This window comes from Melanaphis sacchari, unplaced genomic scaffold, assembly GCF_002803265.2.
Source record: "Melanaphis sacchari strain LSU unplaced genomic scaffold, SCAv2.0 Contig0_pilon_pilon, whole genome shotgun sequence".
Taxonomy (NCBI): Eukaryota; Metazoa; Arthropoda; class Insecta; order Hemiptera; family Aphididae; genus Melanaphis; species Melanaphis sacchari.
This window is the reverse complement of record NW_020270366.1, coordinates 20,434,800-20,461,160: the sequence shown is the minus strand read 5'-3', so window position 1 is coordinate 20,461,160 and position 26,361 is coordinate 20,434,800. Positions and strand designations below refer to the sequence as shown.

The 26,361-nt window shown below is 24.7% G+C and overlaps 7 protein-coding genes across 10 annotated transcripts; 4 read left to right on the top strand and 3 right to left on the bottom strand.

Moving 5' to 3' along the window:
• Positions 1-869: 869 nt before the first annotated feature.
• Positions 870-4,160, top strand: LOC112592234 (protein arginine methyltransferase NDUFAF7, mitochondrial). Of its 2 annotated transcripts, none has more exons than XM_025336248.1 (8): positions 870-1,273; positions 1,710-1,976; positions 2,108-2,218; positions 2,894-3,166; positions 3,231-3,344; positions 3,418-3,582; positions 3,639-3,812; positions 3,876-4,160. In XM_025336248.1, the coding sequence occupies exons 1-8, from the start codon at positions 1,157-1,159 to the stop codon at positions 4,053-4,055; spliced, it is 1,401 nt and encodes a 466-aa protein (XP_025192033.1). In that variant the 5' UTR covers positions 870-1,156; the 3' UTR covers positions 4,056-4,160. The 2 variants fall into 2 exon arrangements, with proteins under 2 accessions (XP_025192033.1, XP_025192041.1); XM_025336256.1 differs by having other exon boundaries at positions 874-1,004.
• Positions 4,161-5,598: 1,438 nt separating this feature from the next.
• On the bottom strand, positions 5,599-6,999 carry LOC112592224 (surfeit locus protein 4 homolog). Its single transcript, XM_025336240.1, has 6 exons — positions 6,853-6,999; positions 6,491-6,754; positions 6,214-6,346; positions 6,057-6,154; positions 5,811-5,990; positions 5,599-5,740 (listed from the first exon to the last, which is right to left on the bottom strand). The coding sequence occupies exons 1-6, from the start codon at positions 6,904-6,906 to the stop codon at positions 5,654-5,656; spliced, it is 816 nt and encodes a 271-aa protein (XP_025192025.1). The 5' UTR covers positions 6,907-6,999; the 3' UTR covers positions 5,599-5,653.
• A 449-nt stretch (positions 7,000-7,448) lies between these two features.
• LOC112595094 (ubiquitin-like protein 5) lies at positions 7,449-11,029 on the top strand. 3 transcript variants are annotated; one of them, XM_025340187.1, is made up of 3 exons: positions 7,449-7,489; positions 8,174-8,373; positions 10,918-11,027. In XM_025340187.1, the coding sequence occupies exons 2-3, from the start codon at positions 8,196-8,198 to the stop codon at positions 10,959-10,961; spliced, it is 222 nt and encodes a 73-aa protein (XP_025195972.1). In that variant the 5' UTR covers positions 7,449-7,489; positions 8,174-8,195; the 3' UTR covers positions 10,962-11,027. The 3 variants fall into 3 exon arrangements, with proteins under 3 accessions (XP_025195972.1, XP_025195977.1, XP_025195982.1); XM_025340192.1 differs by lacking the exon at positions 7,449-7,489 and adding an exon at positions 7,628-7,658 and having other exon boundaries at positions 10,918-11,029; XM_025340197.1 differs by lacking the exon at positions 7,449-7,489 and adding an exon at positions 7,878-7,950 and having other exon boundaries at positions 10,918-11,029.
• An 83-nt stretch (positions 11,030-11,112) lies between these two features.
• LOC112595159 (probable uridine-cytidine kinase) lies at positions 11,113-13,176 on the bottom strand. The gene is made up of 7 exons (XM_025340265.1): positions 12,957-13,176; positions 12,696-12,855; positions 12,470-12,566; positions 12,253-12,398; positions 12,091-12,188; positions 11,965-12,013; positions 11,113-11,277 (listed from the first exon to the last, which is right to left on the bottom strand). Exons 1-7 carry the CDS (start codon positions 13,035-13,037, stop codon positions 11,150-11,152), a joined length of 759 nt encoding a protein of 252 aa, XP_025196050.1. The 5' UTR covers positions 13,038-13,176; the 3' UTR covers positions 11,113-11,149.
• A 2,814-nt stretch (positions 13,177-15,990) lies between these two features.
• Positions 15,991-19,150, top strand: LOC112597357 (dehydrogenase/reductase SDR family member 7). The gene is made up of 7 exons (XM_025343378.1): positions 15,991-16,651; positions 16,903-17,052; positions 17,120-17,232; positions 17,626-17,865; positions 18,346-18,465; positions 18,525-18,691; positions 18,996-19,150. Exons 1-7 carry the CDS (start codon positions 16,528-16,530, stop codon positions 19,048-19,050), a joined length of 969 nt encoding a protein of 322 aa, XP_025199163.1. The 5' UTR covers positions 15,991-16,527; the 3' UTR covers positions 19,051-19,150.
• Positions 19,151-19,162: 12 nt separating this feature from the next.
• Positions 19,163-21,126, bottom strand: LOC112597348 (28S ribosomal protein S2, mitochondrial). Its single transcript, XM_025343367.1, has 4 exons — positions 21,087-21,126; positions 20,247-20,366; positions 19,958-20,186; positions 19,163-19,589 (listed from the first exon to the last, which is right to left on the bottom strand). The coding sequence occupies exons 1-4, from the start codon at positions 21,103-21,105 to the stop codon at positions 19,163-19,165; spliced, it is 795 nt and encodes a 264-aa protein (XP_025199152.1). The 5' UTR covers positions 21,106-21,126.
• A 624-nt stretch (positions 21,127-21,750) lies between these two features.
• LOC112604012 (beta-1,4-mannosyltransferase egh) lies at positions 21,751-23,942 on the top strand. The gene is made up of 4 exons (XM_025352901.1): positions 21,751-22,042; positions 22,199-22,579; positions 22,656-23,086; positions 23,230-23,942. The coding sequence occupies exons 2-4, from the start codon at positions 22,201-22,203 to the stop codon at positions 23,800-23,802; spliced, it is 1,383 nt and encodes a 460-aa protein (XP_025208686.1). The 5' UTR covers positions 21,751-22,042; positions 22,199-22,200; the 3' UTR covers positions 23,803-23,942.
• Positions 23,943-26,361: the final 2,419 nt, after the last annotated feature.

Sequence of the window (26,361 nt, the reverse complement as noted above, 5' to 3'; positions counted from 1 at the left end):
GAATTAGTTTAATTCTTTACTTCGCGAAGAACAACTATTATTGAACTTCTATATTTTCGTATGGACATTTGCATCACATAATATAGATTTATATTAAAATTATCTTAAATATTCGATAATTTATGAAACAGAGGTTCCTGTCCAATGGCGTAGCCAGGGGGGATTGGGTATTGTAACCCCCAATTGATTTTTATTTAATTATTTAAAATAGGTACATATTTTGAATGATCTTTTTTTTAGGTTATTATTTTAATTTATCTATCTTTGGTTTATACCTAAACCACCTTAACCCCACCCCCCCATATTTAAAAATTCTAGCTACGCAACTGTAAGTAGATAATAATTTGAATAACTATTAGTAAAATATTTACTTTAAACCTTTACTACTAAAACTCATCACAAACAAAGCTACGCGGCCAAAACCTATATAAGTCTATAACTAATAGAATAGGTTATGATAATAATAAAATTGTCTTAATTACTAATTAATATGTATAAAATATTATTTCAATAATCTTAATTCAATTTTATTTAAACAGAATAAAGAATATTTAATCTTGCCAGATTACATACATTTTTATGCTTAAACCTAGCAGCCCCGGGTAATTTAGCTAGTTATATAACATAACATGGTATTTTATTGATGAAAATTAACTCGATCTACCGTATTACTAATAAATTACTAATAGATATAGCTAAATCAATAAACATATGTAAGGTATCCTTAAAAATATGTACTATCTCAGCTCTAATGTATATAATATATCCAAAACGGCTAGGCATGTTTGTCATCTTAGTATCTTACATTCATTTTGTATTATCACGAAGTGCCTCAATTATAGGTATAGCTGCATTTTGATAACTTAACAAAATTTACAATAAGATTATAATGATAAAATCTTTCAGTTTACTACACACTTGCATATCGACTGCCGAAGTAGGTAGTCTTGTTTCATCGCTTGCTCAGTCTGTAAAATAAAATATTATCTTCGTTGACATGACAGGTACCTTCTAATAAATCATTTTTATACTGTGCCACTGTGGTCCATATCAAAGTACCATATTTTTCATTGTTATCACAATGGAAAGGTTTATTCCATAGACCTATGGTCTAAAGTTTAAGATTTATGGTTTCCACCTTGCTTGTCACCTTAGAATGAAACGGTTTCTTTTGATTAGTTTGCTTGAGAACAACGGGGAAATCGGCATTTTGTCTAAATTTTATAGGTTTGCATCAAGCTTTATAGTGGATATAATAATTTATAAACCCTGGGTAACTTGAGTTTGTTTGAACTTTATTCTACGATAGCATGGTTTTATTTTATTTTAATGAAGTTCGATGTTATTAACTGTTATCAAAATCTTGATTAAAGATAATTAGATAACAGATAATATTTATTACAATTATTAATTTAAGATTTTAGTCTAATAGTTGATAATTATATTTTATGAACTTAATTTTCTTTTAATATCTAGATACAATTTATAATTGATATTTATTAATATATAATAGTTATAGCCTTCATACAGGTTTGAGGTTACTGTGCCTAAATAACAAGTATTTATCCGAATATTTGATGTTGCAGAAAAAATTAGTTATTTTACTAGTTACAAACAATGTGTACCTCCTGTATTATATTCTTTACAACTTAATCATATAAATAGAAATGAAAAAAATTAAAATAATATATTAACACAAATATTAATAGGCAGTTGAAAAACGTAAAAAAAATATGTTGAAGTTATTAAAATTGAAACCAAGATTTGTCATTCGAACAATCGCAACTTACCAAAATAATGTATCAGTTCAACAAAATTTAACGAAATATTTTCAAGATAAAATACATATAAATGGTCCGATTACATTAGCTGAATTCATGCGAGAATCATTAAAAACATATTATAATAGTGGAAATGTCTTTGGGTCTGATGGAGATTTTATAACATCTCCTGAAATAAGTCAACTTTATGGAGAAGTAAGTAAAGAATTATATAATTGAAAATTAAAATTAGTTTTATCGTTTGCCATTAAGTAATAAAGTTAAATTATTTTGTGTTTCAGTTTAACTTTTTAAATGCATGTATTTGATTTAAACAATATTTATAGATGGTTATGCTATGGTTGTTAAGCATGTGGGAAAAAGCAGGGCGTCCATCTCCTGTGAATTTAATAGAACTTGGACCAGGCACAGGAGTAATGATGACAGATATGTTAAGAGTAAGATAAAAATATTAAATAATATATTATTTATTAAAATATATAGCAACCAACCTTTATTTTTTTACTGAGATATAAAAAAAATAAAAATTCTTGACAGGCCAAGAATTTAAACTTTTTTTTTGAATGTTATATTTTATTTTAGGTTCAACTTAATATAGATTTACTGATGTATTTAATGATTTATTATATATTGATTGTTATAAATTACTATGGTGGGCCAGTTAATAAATGATTTCAGGCCACACTTGGGTCATCACTGACATAGTATATCTAGGGACTCGACATGATCCTTAAGTTTCAGTTAATCATAACTGCTGAGGCTATATTATAATAATTTGTTATTAATCATTTGTGTATCATATTTATTTATCTTTAAGTTTTAAGATTCACTGTCAAGTCTCAGTATCCCATAGTGGGCTTCTCAACTACAAAATCTGCTATAACATTTAGCATAGATAAATTAGATAATCAATAGTACTACCATGCTTATTGTTGTTAATTTTTTAACTAAAAATGAATGTTTATTTGAATGTGAAAGTAACAATGATTGTCGTAAATTTATTTTTATATGTCTGTACTCCATTACATTAAAAGTAGTGACATACAACTGGTTGTAAATTATCCATTTAGTAGGTACCTATCAGTCATTCTTTATAATATTTTTTTTTACAGTTATTAAAACAAACTCAATATAGCTCACTTGACCTTAGCATACATATGGTAGAAACAAGTAAAAAATGTAGTCTAGAACAAGCCAATAAACTATGCAATTCAGATTTATGGATTGAGTCAAACAAATGTTATTATCAACGTGGTATAACATGTGAAAAATATGGCACAAAAGAGATATTTTGGTATGAATCCATAGATGATATCCCTAGAAATACATTTAGTTTAATAGTTGCCCAAGAATTTTTTGACGCTTTACCTGTACATAAATTTAGGGCAAGTATAAATTTTTGAATATTGAAGTCCATAGCTATTATTATTTAATTACTTTGTTATTTAGAAAATTAATGAGAAATGGCATGAAATACTAATAGATATTGAAAACTATTTAAAAGGAACATTTTGTTATGTCTTAAGTAAGGCGTCTACACCTACATCAAATTTAATATCTACAGTATGTTATTTAACTATATAAAGATAAATATGTGTATATTGTTTTAATACTTATTAATTGATATTATTAATAGATAGAGTATTATAAATGTTCAAATCTCAGAAATGAAACTGAAATTGAAGTTGGGCTGGACGCCGCTATCATCATGGAAAAGCTTAGTGAAAGAATAATAATAGATGGTGGAATATTTCTATGTATTGATTATGGACAAGATAAGCCTATAACTGATACCTTTAGGGTAAGCTTTTAAATACTGTTTTTCAAAATATTACAATAACAAATGTTTATATACAGGCTTTTAGTGGACACCAACAAGTTAATCCATTACATAATCCTGGAACAGTAGACTTGACAGCAGATGTTGATTTTTGTAGACTAAAAAATGTTGCTGGAATTGATGTTTTGGCTTTTGGACCAATTGCCCAAAATATATTTTTAGAGAATATGATGATTAATTTGAGATACCAAGTAATTTAAGATACAATATAATCATATTTATTGTAATGAAATTAATTTATTGTATGTTTAAAGAATTTGATGACCTTGACAAAAAATGAAAAAGAAGCAACATCACTTAAATTTGGTTATAATAAATTAATGGAAATGGGTAAAAAATTTAAAATAATGGGAATGGTACCAGCAACAATGGCACCGATATTGTATAATTCTCTGGTTAGTGGATTTGGTTTATATAATTCAACAAAAAAGTGAGAATACTATTGTACTGATATAAAATCTAACACATTATACATTATAAATATTAATAATTTATAAATTTCCAAACTATGTCTGATTTGAATAAATTTTTGTTATTTTAGTAAGCTGTTACAAATAATTAAATAACAAATAAAAATAAATACTAAAGAAATAAACACATTATATATTTACATAAAATATAATTAATATTATCATCAATTAAATAATAGTTAATAATTACTAGAGTTCAAAGCGTATAAAATATATTATGCCAGTTGTTTGTGTATATCTTTTTGTAATTATTGCACTTTAAAAATATTACAAATCAATACAAATAGGCTAATAACATTAAACTTTAAAAGTTAACTGATAAATTATAATTATATACTGTATTTAATGTTGATAAAAATAAAAATAAGCTTTTTGAGTATTAGTATATTACCTATGAATAAAAGTAAATAATTTAATGCTTGAATATTCTTTTGAGGCTATTAAAAGGACATTTTAACTATAAGGGTTATCTCCTCAAAACTACAAGTACATTAAATAAAAAATTTATGTTTAAACTCTGACCCACAAGAGAAGTAATCCACTTCATCCATGTAGACTGGCGATGTCGACCAATGCCAATATTGTTAGTATGACAAATTGGTGAGAGACGCAAAAACTTAGACACATTTTGTTCGACATGGTTAACTTCTCTTGAAAGTTAGAGAATAGACATTTTTATTAAGCTTCATTAGTTTTAATATAAAAGAAAATTGAATAAATTATTAAATTTTCTATGAATTGTTAGAAATATTTTTCAATATTTTAATTTTGAAACATAATGAGCATTATTTAATTGTAATGTTTTACACATTTATAACTAATTTCATTACTAATATATTAAAATTAAAATAAAAACACTTTTAAAAACCATACATACAAGTAAGACCTCCTTTAAAACACTTAAAGTGTATACTTAAAAAGTTTAAAAATGTATACACTTTACCAATCCACATATCTTTTGATAGATCAATTATTCAGTAAATTCATTTTAATATATATTTAAGCTACATAATGAAAATGGATATTTAATTGATTGTACAACTTGCCCAATTTTAGCATTTGGGTACAATTAAAATTTGAAAAAAGAATGAATCTAAAACTAATGATTTAAACCTAACCTTAATGGTTGTCAAATTCCATGATCAACTTGATGGGTCATACAAGAGGTCACGAAATAATTTCTATGGAGGTGTTTGTTTTAAAACTTATCAAACTACCTGCAGTCCAAAACACTTTTATTCGCTTTAATTCATACTTGAATAATGAATAACCAATACACATTTTATTTATAAAAATGTAAAACTATATTATATATTTTATAATTACACAACCATTAAGGTTTGTAAAACATATATCCATGGTATACCATTTGGCGATCCCAGGATTATATTATATGCATTAAGTTTTATCACTAATGGTGATCTACTAAAATAAATTAATGTTATATGATATGAAGTGACCATTAATTTAAGTAAACATCTGTTAAACGAATTAAATTATCAAATTATATATTTGTTTTTGAAAAATAACATCATTATATTAAATATATTTTAGAATAGAGATTACCAATTTTTTTTATGTTCATCCATTGACACTCCACCAGGTCCTCTGAGTACTATCATTAATAAGCCTCCAATTACTGAAAGTGTCTAAATATAAAAACAAATTAGTAAAGCACAATTAAATAATCATAAATATTTAATATATTAATATCATTACTTGGAAGAAGTCATATTTAAGAAAATCACGAAGAGGTTTGGTTTCAGGTATTGTCCACCAAGCATTGTAATAGAAATTTAAACTGGTTAAAAACAAAACAAGCACCAAAGCACTAAGTTTAGTTTTGTAACCAATAAAAACTAATACCATCATAATAGTTCCTAAAAAGTCTTGAAGTAACTACAAAGACAATTACAGCGTCAATTATACCCGTATTTAAATAATATAGTATTTTAAAATATAAACCTGGAAAAATGATACTTCAAATTTTAATAGTGTAATGAACATAAATGCAATCAAACATCTTCCTGTCAGTTGCATATAATTTTTTTGTTTGTTTTCTCCTTAAAAACAATAAAAATATTAGTTTTTAATTTTATATTTTAATAATATTGCAACTTACCCAATGATGGAATACCAGCAAGCAGAGATTTTGACTCTACTTCACTATCAGCAAGAACCAATAATAATGCTCCAATTAATGCAAAATTTCTCAGTAAAAAATGGAAATCCCATAAAATGCTGTAGGCTACTGTCTAAACATAAAATGCAAGTACATTTTATTTGTATGTAAAGTATAATCATTATTAGTTAAAGATAAAAAAGTAAGATAATCATAATTTATATTTAAGTCAAAATAAATATAACAAATGAGTAAATTTTAAACAATTTTGGCTTACTTGTAATACAACTATAAAAAATAATATTCCACAAGCTATTCGAACATTTTTTTGTAGTAAAATAAGTATACATCCACCCAACTGTCCAACTAAATTAATTAAAACAAAAACAGTAGCCAAAAACATTCCACAATTCCAAGACATATCCATGTATCTGCTTTGTTCTGACCACTGAAAATACATTCGCAGACCATCTTCTATAAATGTTGATATCAAACATAACCGAGAAGCTGTCGGCAAGTATGCATTACAATTTTTAACAACCTACAAAAACAATGAGTAAAATATAAATAATGAGCAATTTTTCAATTTTAGTATTTAATTATATAATATATTATATTGTATTTGTTGTAATTAATTACCAGTTCTGAAATATCTTCTGCTTTGTCAATATAACTTTTAGGTATGAATGCCATAATAGTACACAAAAAGTAGAAAACAAATAAACTTCAATAAATAATCTAATGTTAAAATATTATACTAACATACACATAATGTATAATTACAATAAACATGAAAGTAGGTCTAATCTAATGAAAAATGTACATTTGTTTTTTAATATTTGTTTTTTTGAAAAATGTCCATGTTGATGATGTGATCGATTAGATGATAGTAACGTTTTAGTTATCGACGTCATTCATTTTTGTAAATTTTTCATTATATCATTTTAATTGATAATTTTTAAGTGTCCTAACGATCAAAAATATAATAATGATACAATTCAAATACAAATTTTTAAATATCTCTTTTCAATATTTTTATAATTAATTCTTTATTATATTTATTTGTAATTAATATTTCCAAAAATTGTAGTTATTTATAACGATAGAATATTTTGTTTTTGAATATAACTTCTGATCTATCAAGTTTTTTTTTGTTATCATTGTTATCAATTATAAAATAATCATTAATTTGGTAGTTATTAAATAAAAGAAATTATTTTTACATTTATGTTTGTAACAATTTTGTGATAAATTAATTTTCTTCTTAATTTAAAAGGTAAAAATATGTGATTTAAATTAATAAAACATCTATAAAATTTTTATCATATTGTCTTTAGTTGATTTAAAATATTTTGATCAACAGTTTTATTCGTATTTCAAACACAATATTTTATTTTTTAACCAATACTTTTATATTTTTATATTGTTCAGAATCACAGTTACAAGTATATTATTTATGTAATTTATATCTCATTCCTAATTACTATTGTGTTTTTTATTTAACTTTCAACTTACTAAAGCAATTAATAATTATACATTTATATATAAATATATTTCAGTACTTAAAGTGAACAGTTACATTATGAAACAATGATTTAATGTTAAAATAAAATGAATATTTTTGTATTTCATAAAATGTATAAAAGCCATTTCCTCTTCATGAAATAATCAAAAAGATTGATTTTATTTATGAAGTGGTTATGATATAGTATATTGGTGTTGATGTAGTTGTTTATGGTGGGTGATTCTAAAACTGTTATGATATTATAACATATCTATTTGTATCACTAAAAATTAAAGTTAAATCCACCACTGTATATGTGTTATGTCTCAGTTTTGATTTGTTTTTTTTTTTTATTTCCATTTACTTCTCATGTTGGTACATTATTGCATTATTGTATACATTAATCTATATTTATTATTTATTGGCATTATGTTTTTATGGATTGATTTATTTTAGGTTAAAGATCAAAATCTTCAAAATGATTGAAATTACTTGCAATGATAGATTGGGAAAAAAAGTTAGAGTAAAATGTAATCCTGAAGATACAATTGGTGATTTAAAAAAATTAATCGCAGCTCAAACAGGAACAAAATGGGAAAAGATAATTTTGAAGAAATGGTACACGATTTTCAAAGATCATATTAGATTGGGAGATTGTATCCTTTTAATTAATATATTTATATATTATATTGGCATAAATATAACGTTGTATATAATGTTTGATTTTATATTATGGGTATTATCATTGATCATTAGATATCATATTTCTATAATGTTAGGTTGCATGCTTTAAACTAATTGATTTTAATTTATTTTCCAGTTGCTAAACAGCTTTATAAAAATTATTTTAACGGTTGATAATCTTATTTTATCATAATCAGTTAAATAGTCAAGGCTGGGCATTAACGAGTTAAAAATTAAAATTAAGTTAAAACGTTAAGTTAATATTAACTAAGTTAACTAATTCGTTACTTTTTTTTTGAAACTAACTTTTAATTTCATAAGTTAAATTTTTAACATATTTAACATGTTAACTTCAAGTTAATTATATACAGAGATTTTAAAATTAAGTTACATTTTAAAATTTGATATTACCCATTGATTTATAATTTTATTGGTTTAAGAAATATTAGATAATAATATATATCATATTATAAAATAAATAGGAAAATGTATAATAATTAATAATTATTACCGGTTGTTTGATATGTATACAAACACAATATACATATAATAGACATATAAGTATTTCCAATTTTGTAGATAGCCTGTATCTAGTGAAATACCACTAATACCCACTCGCATGTATTATTAATTAATAGTTTTAAATTTAAAAATGTCAATAATTGACAATTATATAGACGTATAGTCGCGAGTATAGATTCTAGCCGTTCTAGGTAGTAGGTACTACGGGTAGCGACGGCTGTGTACTTAATTAATAATTAGTTTTGTTGTAAACTAGAATTCATTACCTAGTGACACTTTACGAATACGCCACACATCCTGAGAAATACGTTATTACTTGAAATTATTAAAATAACTCGTGGGGAAAAATTTATTTCTGAACATCTTTGTTAACTCTGTCACTCTGATTCGATGTTAATGTATCATATATCTCATATACTCTTGTATCTTATTACGCTGATTGTGTTTATACTTTATGTGGATTTCCCAAATATTGACATGTAGCAGCTAATAGTATAATTTGTATAATTTGTGTATTTATATAATTTTAACTCCCTCCCCCCTTTCCTTTAATGAGTAGAACAGTGGGAAAGAGTTGGATGGATTGTCAACTGCCCACCCTAAATCCTCGGTAAATACTGCTAAGCATACTACATGGTTGGTCACATGAGTACAGAAATCTGAGCTTGACACAAATTCAAAATTAAGTAACCTATTTTTCTTACAAATTCGAAAATAATTAAATATTTAATTAAGTCAATTTTAACTTAGTTAAATTTTTTTATTCACTAATTTTTAAATTAACGAAGTTATATAAAAAACATTAGTTAACTTTTAATTTAACTTACTTTTTCTTATATTAACTTAACTTAACGAGTTAAAAAAAACGTTAACTTGCCCAGCCTTGTAAATAGTATTTATATAGTCACATAGACATGTTGTTTTATTACTAGACTAATTGTCTTCTTGCACTCATTGCTTGTAAAAATATCACCACTTATATAATCCAAATTTTATTCAATTTGTTATTCAATACTAGGTATAAAGATGTTCATAACTTAAAAAAGATAAGATCTAAGTTCAACTCTTCAGATTTATTATATTAATATATAATCTAAATAAAGTTAGGAATGGTTTTTTAATGTTTAAAGAAAATTAATTGTTTTTTCCTTTAAATGATACGTTGTAATACATATTTTATAGAGTCGATATATTACTCTCAAACCTATCTATTTGTTTCATAAGCAATCACTAATTTATGTTTAAAAAAAATTTAGCATAGTATTGGTTATTTCTATTTATCATAAATTTATTATAGAAAATGTAATATTTGTAATCAATCTTTACAAAAAAAATGCAATAAAACCTCACTAAAACAGAATTACTTAGGATCGCATAATCGTTCCATCTTTTGACGAAGCTTACCAAAAATCATAAGCTTAAATTATAGATAATTTATTTTTCATATTATTTGTATATATGTTATATATATAAGTGAGTGTATGTAACGGTACAAAGAAGATAATTTGATACTAAATATTTCAAGCATTGGCTTACTCAATATTAGTTTTATTACTTAATGTTAAAATATAAAGCACATACCCATTTATTAATCATTGTTTATTTATGAGTATTGACAATATGACTAAAAATAAAATTAATTATCATTTGTTGGTTGACTAAAAGTAAGTTCTTTCCAATAATATTATATTAGACATAGTTTGAGTTTGGTTTTCTACATTATTTTAAATTTTCACAGTTTTCACCCAATTTTAATGCAAGAACACATACATTTCTGGCTTAGTGAGGTTTTCTTTTAAGTGGAGTAAATTCATTACATATTTTAAATATAACTAAAGAAATTATTGAGTTTGACCTGAGTTTTTTTCTTTTTTATTTTTCATGCATATATAAGATTTTTTAGTGCATATTTTGTTGGTTTTTAATGCATATAAATCCGCACTCCAATTATAAATTATAGTGTAAAATGATTTTCCTTAATAATTTTTCTTCAGATGAAATTCATGATGGCATGAACATAGAACTTTACTATCAATAAATACATTTAATAGAATAAAATTGTAAATTTTTTTTCTTAATGCATAACATAATTATTTAACTAATAAAGATTCATTTTTAAAATAATGTTAATAATTTTATTCACTCAAAATTTCATACATTTTGTTTTGTTTTTTAATGTAAAAATGTAGATTAAAATTGTTATAAATAATTTTATGTCAAATTAAATTAATGCAGCCTAGATGCATTAACATTATTTATATGTACTGGTACCAATCCTTCTGCGAGTTCGTATTGAGTACAATGTTCACTATTTAATAAATCTCGTATATGTTGAACAATCAAATCAATAGCCACTGCAAAAAAAAAAAATACATATATTATGTATATTTAAGATCAAGATTATAACTTTAACGACTTTAATTTATTTATTTCTACAAATTTTATAAAAAATTTATTATTTAGAAAACTTTTATATTGTAAGTTGCATTAAATTTAATATTTTTATTTGAAATGTAAGTAAAATTGAATGGTATAATATCTGGAAATAATAAATTCTTACTTAGTTTAATGTTAAGATATAAATAAAATAGTTTGATTTTTAAAATTATTTTGATGCAAAAAATTAATTTTTGTTTAGGTTAACTCATTTGAAATCAATAATTATTTCTCTATTAAACTGTTGAAATATAAACAATAAACAAATATGTAGCTACTAATTTACTGAATTACTTAAAATATTGAATTTTTTTTTTTATTAAAAAATATACAATCTGTATTAATAAAAACACAATAAGTAAATGTGATAATATGTACAATAAAATAATATAATATAATATAATGATAGAATAGCATGATAAGGAAGACCATCCAATGATAGAACCCTTCAGATTAAAAAAAAAAAAAAATTTGAACTTATAAATAAAACTTAATTTAAATCCACTTATAGAAAAAAATTGTATACAACTGATTATAAAAGACAATTTAAAATATTTAATAATAGCTACAGTTTTTTTAACATAAAAATTAAAATAATAACATACCAAAATTTTCTGCTCCTCTTGGTATAATAATATCAGCAAATTTTTTAGTCTAAAATATTTTTAAAAGTATAAATAAAACAAAAACTATTTGTAGTAAAAATTTATAAAATTAAAAATTATATTTACTGGTAAACAAAATTCTTCAAAAGCAGGTTTTACAAAATTCATATATTGATTTAATACTTGTTCTAAATCTCTGCCTCTTTCATTGATATCTCTAGGAACTAAAAAAATATTGATGTATGTACAACACTTAAACTAAATATACAAGATAAATTAGTTAATTACCTCTTCTGGCTAATCTAGTATCTGAATCTGTATCTACGAACAATTTCATATGAAATAGATCTCGAATTGCAGGAAAATAAAACGCTAATATGCCTTCAACAATCACAACATCTGCAGGATAGATGACTATGTTCTCATTCTTACTTCTAAAATTACAAAATATAAATATTTGAAATTATGAATGTGTTAAAACTAATTGTTCATCTATTCTTTTTACCTTGAATTTGTTTTATAGTTGTAAACTGGAATAGTGCAGGTTTTTCCTGCTTGAATATCAGTCAAAGTTTGAAACATAAATACCTCATCAAATGCATCTAATAAATTAAAATCTAAAGATTAATAAAGTAACACGTAACAATTTAAATTTACATGTATTTGAGGTATTCTAAACATATATAAATTAATTAACTAAAATCACTTTAAAATATTATTTTCAGTAATACCAGGATGATCAAAATTGAATTGTCCTTTAGAAGCTTTGATTTTCTCAGTACTATTTAATTCTCTATAAAAGCTGTCTTGACTGATTGACACTACTTGTCTTCTTGTTTCATCTAAATTGGTTTGCCCCAATTTCTCTATAATATTTTTGCAAACAGTGGACTATAAAATAATGTTATACAAGAATTAATTATTAATATGATCTTGAAACACAAATGAAGATTGCTGACATAATAATTTAATAAAATAATATAGGAATTTACTTTTCCGCATGCAGTTCCACCAGCCACTCCAATTAAAAACGGTGACTTGGTTTCAGTTTTGGTTAAACAGGAACTATTCATTTCTTTGATTTAAATATAAAATATTAAAAATAAGATGACAAAACTTAGTTTTAAACAAAATTGTATAATTAAGTATTCTATTAATCGGATAAATATGAGCAGTAAGCACTAAGCACTGAACTTGAAAATTTATTGTAATTTTCTTATCATATTTTGATAATATATTACGCTTTAATTGTTATCAACCTACGGAAATAAAAATAATCAGACTTCAGACATGAAAATAGATGCGCATTGCGTACTGCATGGTCTTAGAAGACCATGGCTTACTGTATTATGTTCTGTGGTACTGTAGAGTGGGGTTATATTTTATTATTTTTTTGTATTTATATTTTATTAAAATAAATTATATTTTTTTGTCATACAGCAGAGTACAATAAATGGAATCGATATTTCCCGGCCGGGAAAATATGGTACCTATGTTAATGAAAATAAATTAAAAATCGTTTTATGAAAAAGGCATGATTTTAACGATGTTGCTTATAATTTAATTTTAACTCAATAATATAGGTACTCAATATTTTGAGTATGTGCCCTGCTTTCTGGGTCTATAAAATTTGTGAGTATTAACTATTAAGTATAATAGAGTACGATAATATTAATAGAATCGCCGCCGCCGATCGTTGGAGTATAATAACCAAAAAGTACCTTTTACAACTCTTATTTTAAAATTGATAAAAACAAAAAACCAAAATTAAATCAAATGCTATAACTACAACACGGACTTTTATGCACTAAAAAGTATCGAAATACGCAATAAAAATTATGAAAATACTCAAGAAAATTAATTTTATTTATTTAAATGGCAAGCTGTTCCCCCTCATGTGTACCTTAATCACCTTCCACTTCCATCTGCCCAAAACGTTAGGTTAGTTAATTATTGCAAATATGCAATAATTATCATACTACTCAATTGAATTTAGTAATTCAAAGGATAATATTTATAATATAGTTATCATTATTTATTAATATTCAATTGTACAAATAAATATTCATTTAAAAATATGAATGATTAAATAAAAATACACATTAATCATAACTTAAATTTTTAAAGCTTATATTATATAACAATTATTAAAATAATTAAAAAAATTTTTGCTTAAAAAATACATAGATCTATTATCTACCATCAGTGAGTTAAGTAGGTAATTTATCTTGTTGATCTTATTTTTCATTAAATTTATTAAATTATTCTTTATTAAATTTCATTTAAATTAATGAATTTCGTTTCGGATAATGCTAATGCTGATTAACTGCAATATTACAACATGAGTTATTTTAAAGATGTAACTTTAAAGATAGTGTTACAAATTACGATTTTACTGTTTGTTCCATTATTATTACACCTTTAGTTGTACGTGGAAAACACCTAACGGTTAAATATAATTTAACAGAACTTTTTAATGTTATCTTTTTAACAAAAAATAATTTATTAAGTACAAATTATTGTAATTGTGATAGAGTTTTCATTTATAAAGCACCAATTATTTATATAAAGTGATCAATACCATAAATCGTTTATAAATTCCGTGATTAATGAAAAAAAAATAATAAAGTAAAACATTGAATAGTGAATACAAAACTAAAATCAAATTAAAACAAAATATTAAAAACTGCAAATGCTACGTTATTTTAATGTCAAAACATTATACTTATTTAACTTCTTTGTAAGCATAATCGCATAGGACTTTAAATTGAAAAAAAAACCGTTTAATAATTATCTATCCATAATCCATATAATATAAACTTATACGTTGATTGATACGCTCATGAGTTATTGTACATCAAATAATTTACCGAAAATATAACATTAATATATGCTTGGATGCTGGTTCGCTAGGATACTTAAAAATAATAGTGAATAATGTAATTATTCATAATCTTATGGTTTTTTTTAACTTCGACTATTTTTTACTCTAGATCCGTGGTTCTCAGCCGGTGTGTTGCGTGAAGTACTAATTTTAAATTACACAACATTTTTCAAACAATTAATAAGTAAAAAAAAAAAAAAAGGTATTTTTTTATATTATATCTATGGGTCGCTTGGGTTAATAGGCCGGTATCCTCCCAGTCTGGGCCTGAGCGTGTCGCCATTTTTATGGATTTAAATTAAGGTGTCGTCAAACGAAAATGGTTGAGAACCACTGCGCTAGATGACCAAACCACAAATTCGGAATTACAATTAAATTCAGCGTACAATAGCACCAATAAACATCATACAAAGTAAATAATAAATGGCAAAATAATGAATTCATAGTTATTCTATTTGTTTTTAAAATATTTACTATTTTCGTCTGCGTTGTTGCTGTATCTCGACGATGACAATGACTATAACAGTTATAAATTTATAATACATTTTTTTTTTATTATTAGGCTGTAATTTTATAGTATGTATACACTATATAGTGTCAGGCATCTCTTTGTTCTCTGTCCAGCTCTACGTACGCCAATTATCTACACAGTACACGGTGTATAATAGTAAAAGAATGACAAATTATAATTTTACTTTCCTTCGAATGTTGATATTAGTATTACCACATCTTTAAAAATTTGAGTGTAATAAAAATAGTGTTCTAACTTCTTAGAAAAATTCCCAAGTTCCAATACCAAACTCTAAGTATAAGTCCGTAAAAACATTACGCCCAGGGATCAATCCCTGTCTTCTTCCCCCCCACTTCTTCTGTCACTGAGAGCATTGAGTTTATCAGATGACCGCTGGCATGCACACATCTTATATAGTTGTTACATTTACATACTTGCACTAGTTGACCTTTATTCAAATAATTTAAAAAAATTATTTCTATTCATAAAAAAAGATATTTTAAATATAGGAGGTACCTGTACCTTCACAATGTTATACATATAGATTGTTCTGTGTACCTATTCTTGGCAGATTTGCAATATTGTATCAAGTGTAGATAATATTCCGCTACGAGTAGGAAGTCAAGGTGGTTATGGGGTTTGAACCACTACATGCATTGAAATTGTGGTCACTCTAGTATCTACCTATTAACCAATGTCCAACAGTTGGTCAGTAACACGCTAGTCGCTGTTAAGATTGTTGTCGTTTTGTTATCCACGTTTACTACCGTCTATGGTTAATAATTATACTATTTATTATTCAATAAAATTATAAAAACATTTACAATTTACATCCGCCGTATAAATAATAAATTTTAATCTGTAATTGACTACCAATTTTTATGACCCGATTACGTTAAATTACATAAATAATGTGAATCGTTTTACATTTACAATCAATAATCATATTATTTTACTATTTATTGTTATTGAAACACTCAAAACTACTTATGCATCTCTACATTTAATTGTATTTAATACAGCTATTTACTTAATATAATCCAATAATTAGTTTTACTAGTTATTGAAGGGTGGCGTATATGAGGTATTTGCTTACCGTTTGAATAGTCAAATTATCCAATCATTCACAACCATACCAGTCGAGGACTAGAGGTCGTCTCTAATAGTCATGGGGTTTTTGAGTTTCATCGGACTTATTGTAGTGATAAAGTTCTTAGTGTATCTTGTGTTGTTCATGACTAGTGATTCAGACCTGGAACTCTGGTTTTATGACAAGTTTAAGAGAAATCTTGGTAGGTACCTACATTCCCTTTCAATTAAAAATACAACCTCTTCAAAACTAAGATATTTTACATAATTCATTTGGTCATTTACTATTTAAAATATAATTGTAAAGTAACTTTTGTTATTCGTTAATTAATTTAATTTTTTTATGTATAATATACACATTGTACTATGTTTAAATTGGTACTGATATAATATGATAGTTCTTAAGATATATTTTATTGTTCTAAATATACCAACTATTTTAATTTTGCTATAGATTCTTTTAAAGATAAGGTAGTTTGGATTACTGGTGCTTCTAGTGGAATTGGCGAAGAAATTGCGTTAAATCTTTCTAAATATGGTGCCAAACTTGTTTTGTCTGCTAGAAGTAAAGACAAATTATATAAAATTAGAAACCGCTGTATTGGTAATTTTTTTAAAACAATTTATTTCTTATAAATTATATTTTAAATTTTGTATTGTAAAATTCATAGAACTTAGTGAAGGAAAGCTAACTGCTAATGATATACTCGTATTACCAATGGATGTCACTATTATATCTAAACACAATTCATTGTTTGATGATGTTATTAACCATTTCGGCAAAGTAAGAATTATATTATTAAAATTAAATCATTAATTATAAATTAATTCAAAATTTAAATACATTTTTGAAAATGTTTAACTGAAATTGTTGTTATTTTTCATTTGTATTTAGTTTTAAAAGTTATTTAATTGTTAATGTATACAGTGCTTTTTTTTTTAATAGATCTCATTTTTTGTTGAGCTAAATTAGGAAGGTTTATCTTATGATTTATGGAACAAATTATCCTTTTTACCTTTTTTGTATAACTACAAGTATAACTAACTTAGTATAACTAAGTTATAAGTAACTTTTTTTCTATCATACATTTTTAAAAGTATTATCATTGATTATAAATATTTATAATAAATGGTATTATAGTATCTGATAATACAATAACCCTAACAATTTATATAGCTTGATATCCTTGTAAATAATGCGGGTCGTTCACAACGAGCTATATGGGAAGATATTGACCTTGGAGTTGATAAAGAATTATTTGATTTAAATGTATTTCCTATTATAAATCTATCAAGAATTGTAGTGAGATATTTTAATCAAATCGGACAAGGTCAATTAGTGGCCACTTCTAGCATTGCAGGAATTATACCGGCTCCATTTTCTGCAACCTATGATGCAACTAAACATGCTCTTCATGTAAGTAAACAATTAATATTGATAAATTAATATTTTTAAGTGAATAACAACAGCTGTAAGTGATATAACTGAAACTAACTATAAAATAATATATTAAATATTTTATGGTAGTTATAAGTATTAAAATTATAAAATAATTTTTAGTGAAGGTCATTCTTTAAATAATTAAGTTGAGTATTTGAAAATAAAACTTTACTATTCCATAGTTTAGCTCAATGTCACTTAGACCTTTAATAAAAGCTAAAAATTATAAACAAAAAAATTGTTTCCTGTTAAAATTTGGATAAAAATTCCTTGATTTCATTTGAAAGTAAACATTTCAAACTCAGTTTGAAAAATAAATTGTTGCCTTACAAAACCCCTTGATGTCTATTTAGGCCTATGGTTTCAATTATGTAGAGCAACAAAATGCAGCTATTGGTAATCACTCTCTCTCACTCTTTAAATATATATCTAATATTTATATTTATTTGTTATAAGGGCTATCTTGGAGCTTTACGTCTAGAAAAATTACGTACTAATATTCACATTACTTTATTATGTCCGGGTCCTGTTTTTACCAATTTTCTTAAAGAAAGTTTCACAGGTCGTCCAGGAGAAGTAATAAAGATAAAAATTAAGTTTATAACTTGTCATTATATTTGTTAAATAATTTACAGAAATATGGATTAACACATTCGCCAACAGACAACAGAATGAGTGCTGAGAGATGTGCACATTTGTCATGTGTAGCAATAGCAAATAAATTAAAAGAATCATGGATGGCAAAGTTTCCATTTATTCTAATTACATATTTTTCGATATACTATCCTGTAATGTCATACAAGTAAGGAGATATATTTTGACTTTATAGTTAAATAGTCTATAGGGTAAGAAATAATACTACAATTATTATAACTATTGTGTATTAATTCTGAAAAAATTAAACAATAAATTGAATTTACAATTATTTGTTTTTATTATTTTTGTTGATTGTATGTATTTATTTTACCTACTATAAGTGGTTTTAAAATGTATTAAATATAGAAGGTAAAACAATGTAATAATTCTTAAATTAGTAAATACATAGTACATTTTATAATTTTTTTAAATTTATTTTAAATAAATAAAATATCATCTATATTTTACAGATTGTATGAACTCTACGGCTACAAAACCATTAATAAATTGCGAGACAATCGATGATTACAGTATTAATTCGAAACTTGAAGATATCAATATATTTTATTTGAATTAATACTTATCTATTTAATCATATATTTTTTTCAAGAACTTTAAATACATATACAGTTTTATGTTACAACAATGTTTTATTTTTATCTAAAATTTCTTTTCTTATTTTTTTAGCCTTGAGAATAACATTTTTAAATAAATCACAATAAAGATTTATAGCACTTGGCGTGTCATCATTGCCAGGTATTGGGTATGTTACAATATTGGGATTAGCATCTGTATCTACAATAGCAATAGTTGGTATTAACATTTTTGCAGCATCTGAAAGAACACTATGTTGTCCACTATTGTTTTTAGATGTACTGCTTAGTGTATTTAATACTATGCAAAGATCAGGCAATCTTGTTTCAGATTTGAAAATTCTTGAAGAATTTGTGAACATTCCATCACGCCAATATCTTGTATGCGCAAATTCACCACATTCTATTGCACAATTTTCTACAGTCAAGCAATTGAGAGGTGATTGACACAAAAACAAAATTACTCCGCCTCTAAAAACATAAATAAATATATTTATATCATGCATAGCCAAAACAGCATTAAACAGATTGAATAAAATATACAGAGAATCAACCTCTATGTGACACTTACTGTCTTAACAAATTACATATTGGGCATTTAAGGTTTGTAATATAAATATAAAACTTCAAATAGCTATAACTTTGAAACTAATTTCGAATCTCAAATTCTGATTACGCTAATTTAGTGTTAATTGGAAAAATGATCCCACCCCCATAAAAAATTAATAATAGTAAAGAAATATAGTAATGTAACAAAGTTCAATTAACTAAGTAAATAATTAATAGTATATATTATAATATAATAATAAGAATATTATGGCATTTTCTTTTTCAATTACCTATATGATATATGTGCAGTCACATTAAGGGCTTGTTGTAGAAGTCTTTTAGTATGATTTAAATCGATAATTAAATGTCCTAATCTGTTACCATATAAATATTGTTTCATTCTATTATCTAATGTTCCTTCTGTATGTCCAAAATGTACGCCAGCTTCAAACAAATTTTTAATTTTAACCATACTTTTTACATCAAAAGCATCTGGATTGGACAACTTATATTTGGATTCTAAAATAAAAATTCCAAATATTATGTAATATTAATTTATGACATATAATAGAAACTTACCATCAGAAAGAGATTGTACATCTTGTGCAACATCAAGTTGTGATTTAGGTAATGTTGATAGATATGATGAACAAATTCTTGTTTTTAAGTTTTGAGTTAAGTGTTTACCAAATATTTGTCCTAAACAAAAAGTGCTGTTTGATAAAATAGAAGAAAAGAACAGTTTTATTTAGTTAAAAATGTATAAAATTATATTTTTGTGATAAGTATCCCCCATAGTATTTGTCCCTATTAGGTACATTGTTTTTAGGAAAACTGTATTAGTTTATTAAAAATAGATTGTGACACATGATAATTAAACAAAATAATATATTTTTAAAGGCTAAGATGTATTAATAGTATAAGTAAGTGGTATAATAAATTAATAATAGTAATAGCAAAGTTTATAAAAATCAAAAAATGTAATTATAAATTATATGAATATATATAATCAACAATATTTAAATAATGTGTAAGTTGATTTCAATTATCATAGTAAATATATTAATATAAACTAACCAAATTATGCTTCCATAGGAATTTGAAAACTAAATAATTTTGATATAATATCTACAAACTGAGAATTCTTAATAATGTATATTTTATTTATTTGTTGTATTATTTTACTTTTTACTCATCAAAACTCAAAATTAAAGCAATCAAATGTTATTCTCAAATATTGCGTGCTATAAAATAAGTCAACTAAAAAGTTTCAAGCTGAAAAAAAAATAATATTTTAACAAAGTGTATAGGAAATAAATGTTGTTGAGTTAAAAAGACAACATAATATTATTTTCTTAACAAAAACACATTTACTGAGAAATCAAGACCTATTAAATATAATATAACCCAAATACTCACTATAATAACGAGTAGCCATATTAATAAATTAACTGTCAACTGCCTAAAATGTTTAAAAATATTAAAATTGTAAATTGTAATTTAATATTTATTAATTTTTAATTTTCTTTTCTTATCAGTAGTGGAAAACGTGATTAAATTTCAAATTAATTTAAAGGTTAAAAACTTCTTTAATAACCATGGTTTAGTATTTAGGGTTAATCGTGATGTTTTTATTTGATTAATTGAAAATTGTCAATTGAACTCATCAATATATTTTTACAACACAATACATGTGTTATAAGATTGTAACATTAAATTTACTTTTTTTAAAACATAAAATTGCACCTTTGAAATTCAAATTTAATTATTTGAAATGGCACTAATGTCAGTCGTATGATAAGGATGACAACCATAGGATTCCTGAATAACCAATCGTTGAATATTGTGACATTAATTTATTCTGTGATTGTGATATCTATCCGACAGTGTGTAGTCCGTCGATCTTACGATGGTTACCGTTACGTTGGTATTAGTTCATGGGCGGAATTCACCAAATAATCAAATACTATTATTTTCTTTAACACCTATAATACCTATGTGTTTTTTTTATAGGAGTTGTATTAGTTGATACTAACAATAAATAAATGTAATAATTATTATACCTATTTTTTTTTTTTTTTTTTTTTGTAAATCATAGTGGGTAATTTGTAATTAAACTAGTAATACCATTTTGCGTTTAAGATCTGTTTAGTGTTTAGATTATAATATATCTAGTGAAGTTTTATGTATTTATTAAATCAATATTGTGTAGTCCATTATGTCTATAATAATAAAATTGTCAGTTGTTCTGTGATTAACAAAATCTCAATATAGAAACTACCTACATCAATTTCTGCAAAACTTTACTACACTTCTGAATCGAGTTACATCGAATAGCTTAGATTTTGAGATATTTATTTCATAGATAAGTATAGGTAAGCCATACCTAATAATAATCATAATTGTTGTTTTATATTTATTTATTCAAGGCTAATTATATTATACTACTACCTTCTATATATATTGTTATATATTAGACATGGTGAAGACATAAAATACAGTTAAATATGATTATTATTATCATTTTACAGCTATGTTAAGCAGTTGGACCAAACATTTGCTTCATTGTACCTTATTGGTGTTTGTAATATCAGCATTTGAAATCTGGTCAGGAGGAGTTAAACTATCAGCAGATGTTCAAAATACTTTTAATTTTAATGCATGGGAACGCTATGGTTTTTTTTGGTGCTCTATGTTGTATCTATTACGATGTTTGACCTTCTTACCATTACCACAAGTACTATTAAATTTTGGCGGTCTTACACTGTACAATGCTTTTCAAGACAAAGTTGTACTAAAAGGGTCACCTTTGTTGGCTCCATTTATATGCATACGTATAGTCACAAGAGGAGATTATCCTCAGTTAGTCAAAGCTAATGTAGCCCGTAATATGGCTCGATGTTTAGAAACTGGTAAAATTAAAATATAAATTTAGTTTTATTATTTATTATTCAGTTTTAATTTGTTTGTTTTTTGTTTTGAATTTAGGATTGGAAAATTTCATTATTGAAGTAGTGACAGATAAAAGTGTTGGACTTCCTGTACATAGGCGTATAAGGGAGGTAGTTGTTCCAAAATCATATAAAACAAAGACTGGCGCACTTTTCAAATCAAGAGCTCTTCAATTTTGTTTGGAAGACAATGTAAATATTTTGGCAGATTGCGATTGGGTTGTACATTTAGATGAAGAAACCCTATTAACAGAAAATTCAATTAGAGGTGTATTGAATTTTGTTTTGGATGGTAAACATCAATTTGGCCAGGGTCTTATTACATATGCAAACGAAGAAGTAGTAAATTGGTTCACAACCTTAGCAGATAGTTTCAGAGTAGCTGATGATATGGGTAAACTTCGAATTCAACTCTCAATGTTCCATAAGCCACTTCTTAGTTGGAAAGGATCTTATGTTGTCACCCAAGTAATTATTGCTTAAACTTATTTTTATAAATAAACAAATAACCGTAGTTTATTGATATGAAATTAATTTTTTTGCTCAATTGAGTTTGATGTTGCATTTAAATTACTCAATTATTTAATAATATAACGAATTTAAAATTTCAGTTGGGTGCAGAGCGTCATATTTCATTTGATAATGGTTTAGATGGATCAATAGCAGAAGATTGTTTTTTTGCCATGCGAGCTGCTAAAGAAGGCTATACATTCAATTTTGTTGAAGGAGAAATGTGGGAAAAATCACCATTTTCACTTTGGGATTTCATCCAACAACGTAAACGTTGGCTTCAAGGTATTCTATTAGTTGTCCATTCAAAGGCTATACCTTCAAAAACAAAAATTTGGTTAGCTTTATCATGTTATTCATGGGTGACATTGCCGCTGTCAACTTCTAATTTAGTTTTAGCTAGATACTTTCCAATTCCATGTCCAGCAATCATGGATTTTGTTTGTGCATTTATAGCTGGAGTCAATATATATATGTACATATTTGGTGTAATGAAATCTTTTTCATTATATCGTTTTGGTGTTCTAAAATTTACGTTATGCATTATAGGAGCACTGTGTACTATACCTTTTAATGTTATAATTGAAAATGTAGCAGTTATATGGGGCCTTTTTGGCAATAAGTACAAATTTTATGTTGTACATAAGGAAATCAAACCACTTGTCACTGTGTAAATAACTGTCAGTAATGTGTTCATTTGCATTGGATCTGATTTTTGGGAGGGAAAGACTATCTTGCCATTTAAAAATAAAGCAGATGAATAATACATATATGTATGTATCATTGAAAACTATGGTTTACTATAATTTTTGAAATTTAAAATACTCAACACTTGATTATTATAAATGCTCAAATCTTATTTAAAAAATGAATTCAAATTATTTATCAAAATAAGTAATGGTTATTATACATTTTAAGATCTGCTAATCGGAATGTGGTTTTGAAAATCCTTAACTATAAAATATTATGTTAAAAATCTCATAAATACACTTTGAATAATTTAATTCTATTTTTTTTTCTATTACAAAAATGCAAATAGCTAATTGATAAGTTTTTATTAAGCCTTTGGATGCCATTGTACTTTTTTTTTGTGAAGGCCGAGATCTCTGATTGTACCCTTGATAAAGTTTGGCAAAACTAGTCATAACCTAGTTTTATTAAGAGTTTTAACAGTTTTAAATTTTGAGTATATTGCTTATGTTTATATAAGTTAATTTTAACAAATGCACACAATCTAGTAACCATACCAACAAAATAGATTGATTACTATGATAAAACTTATAAATAGTAAGATTGTATTTTAATACTTATCACTTTTTCATTTTTTTTTTTTTGACAATACTCATATCTCTAATTTCCTTTGGAATTGTAGTTGTGAATTAGTTTAAGTAATCGATACTACTTAATATGAACAAATCTTTACAGTTAATGCGATATTTAACAGTTTTGGTATGCTAGTCATATTAATCTCAGTTTATACAATAAATTATAGTTTTCTACTTAACTTTTGTTGACTTTATAATTTAAAATTTTTTTTTACCTACTATTACTATTTCAAATATACATATTTAATATAATTTATGTAAATATATAAATATTAAATTATAAGTTTTGTAGGTATACTAATGTAATATTATAGAAATCGTTAAAAAAAAATTTAAAAATATGGTATAAGATAGTTCAGTGAGGTTCAACTAAGTGTAGTTAATAATTTATAAAATTATCTTGTTTAATTTTTTTTTCATATCATTTATCTATGGGTATTGTGGGTGGGTTGTTATTGTTGTATTTAAATCTAAATTTAAATTTAGCAATAGTATTTTCATTACTCTACTTAAAATTAAGTAAATTTTAATTGTACAATAAAAAAACAAAAAATGTTATTTATATGTTTTATTATGGTAGATATGTACCAACATCTGTATTTATGCATTATATAGTATTTTGTAGATTGAAATTGTGATCTGAATAACTTAACACTTAATATTTTGATTTTTCATACAAACAAAAGAGTGAGCCTCCATATCATTTTTGTTTACATCTAGCCATTCAGGTATAAAATAGTAATCATGAAACATAAATGCTTTTATTACATATGTGTAAGTTTTCTTTTATTATGCACCATTACAATTTATTTAAAGTATTATCTGTACATGTATATTCAAATAAACTATATTTTTTTTTATTAATATATAACAAATAAATTAACTAAAATGTTGTTTTTGTATAGTAATGTAAATATTTTCTTAAGATTATAAAAACATATTTATATTTACTTTCAATTTGATGTGTATAAATATGTTACTGATGAATTTAATTTTGGGCATATAATTATTATGAGAATATTTAATTGTCATTTCTAAAAAATTGATACATTATCAAGATTTTAGAATTGCCGTACTTTAAGGCAACCTTTTATTTAGTTGTTTTCTAGAATACTGGTTTGAATTTAGCATGTCTTTGTGTAGATTGTGTTTTAAGATCACCAATCATATCAATTCTTAAAAAAATATTTAAGTCACATCAGACTTAAAGTTAACATATTTATACTTAATAAACTAATCTGTTTTTACATTGTAAAAGTATATCAGAGAGTGCCAACCATTGTGTTTGGTTTTCCAGTTTTGAAACAATAAAATGTTAAAATTGATGATCAGCCATAAATAGGAGTTAAGATTTTTCCTTTAAAAATGTTATGAAAAATACTGTACCAGCTTAAGTTAAATAAAATATGGCAATTGTAAATTTAAGACACTATTTATCTAAATTAGTGGTGATCAACATTTTTTTACCGAGGATCGAAAAAAAAAAATTTTGGCAGGCCAAAAATTTAAACTTTTTCTTTGAATTGAATATTCAATTTTATTTTAGGTACATCTTAATATAGGTATACTGGTAAATTTAATTATTTACTATATATTGATTGTTATAAAATTAAATATAAATGAATAATAATTATTATTATTGTTATTTAGTTCAATATAAATATTCTATTACATTTTACAAACGTTACATTTTTAGAATTTTTTTATTTTTAATTACTTTGGCGGGCCGGATTCAGTCATCACTGATCTAAACACTAATTCTGATTTAAAATAAGTGGCTCTCTGACTAATAATACATCTGTCATCTATAGTAATTATTATAGTAAAAGAATCTTTCATACATTTCTTTTCAAATTATAGTTAATAAAAAAAATAAAAATACTTTTACTGTATATATTTGTGTATATT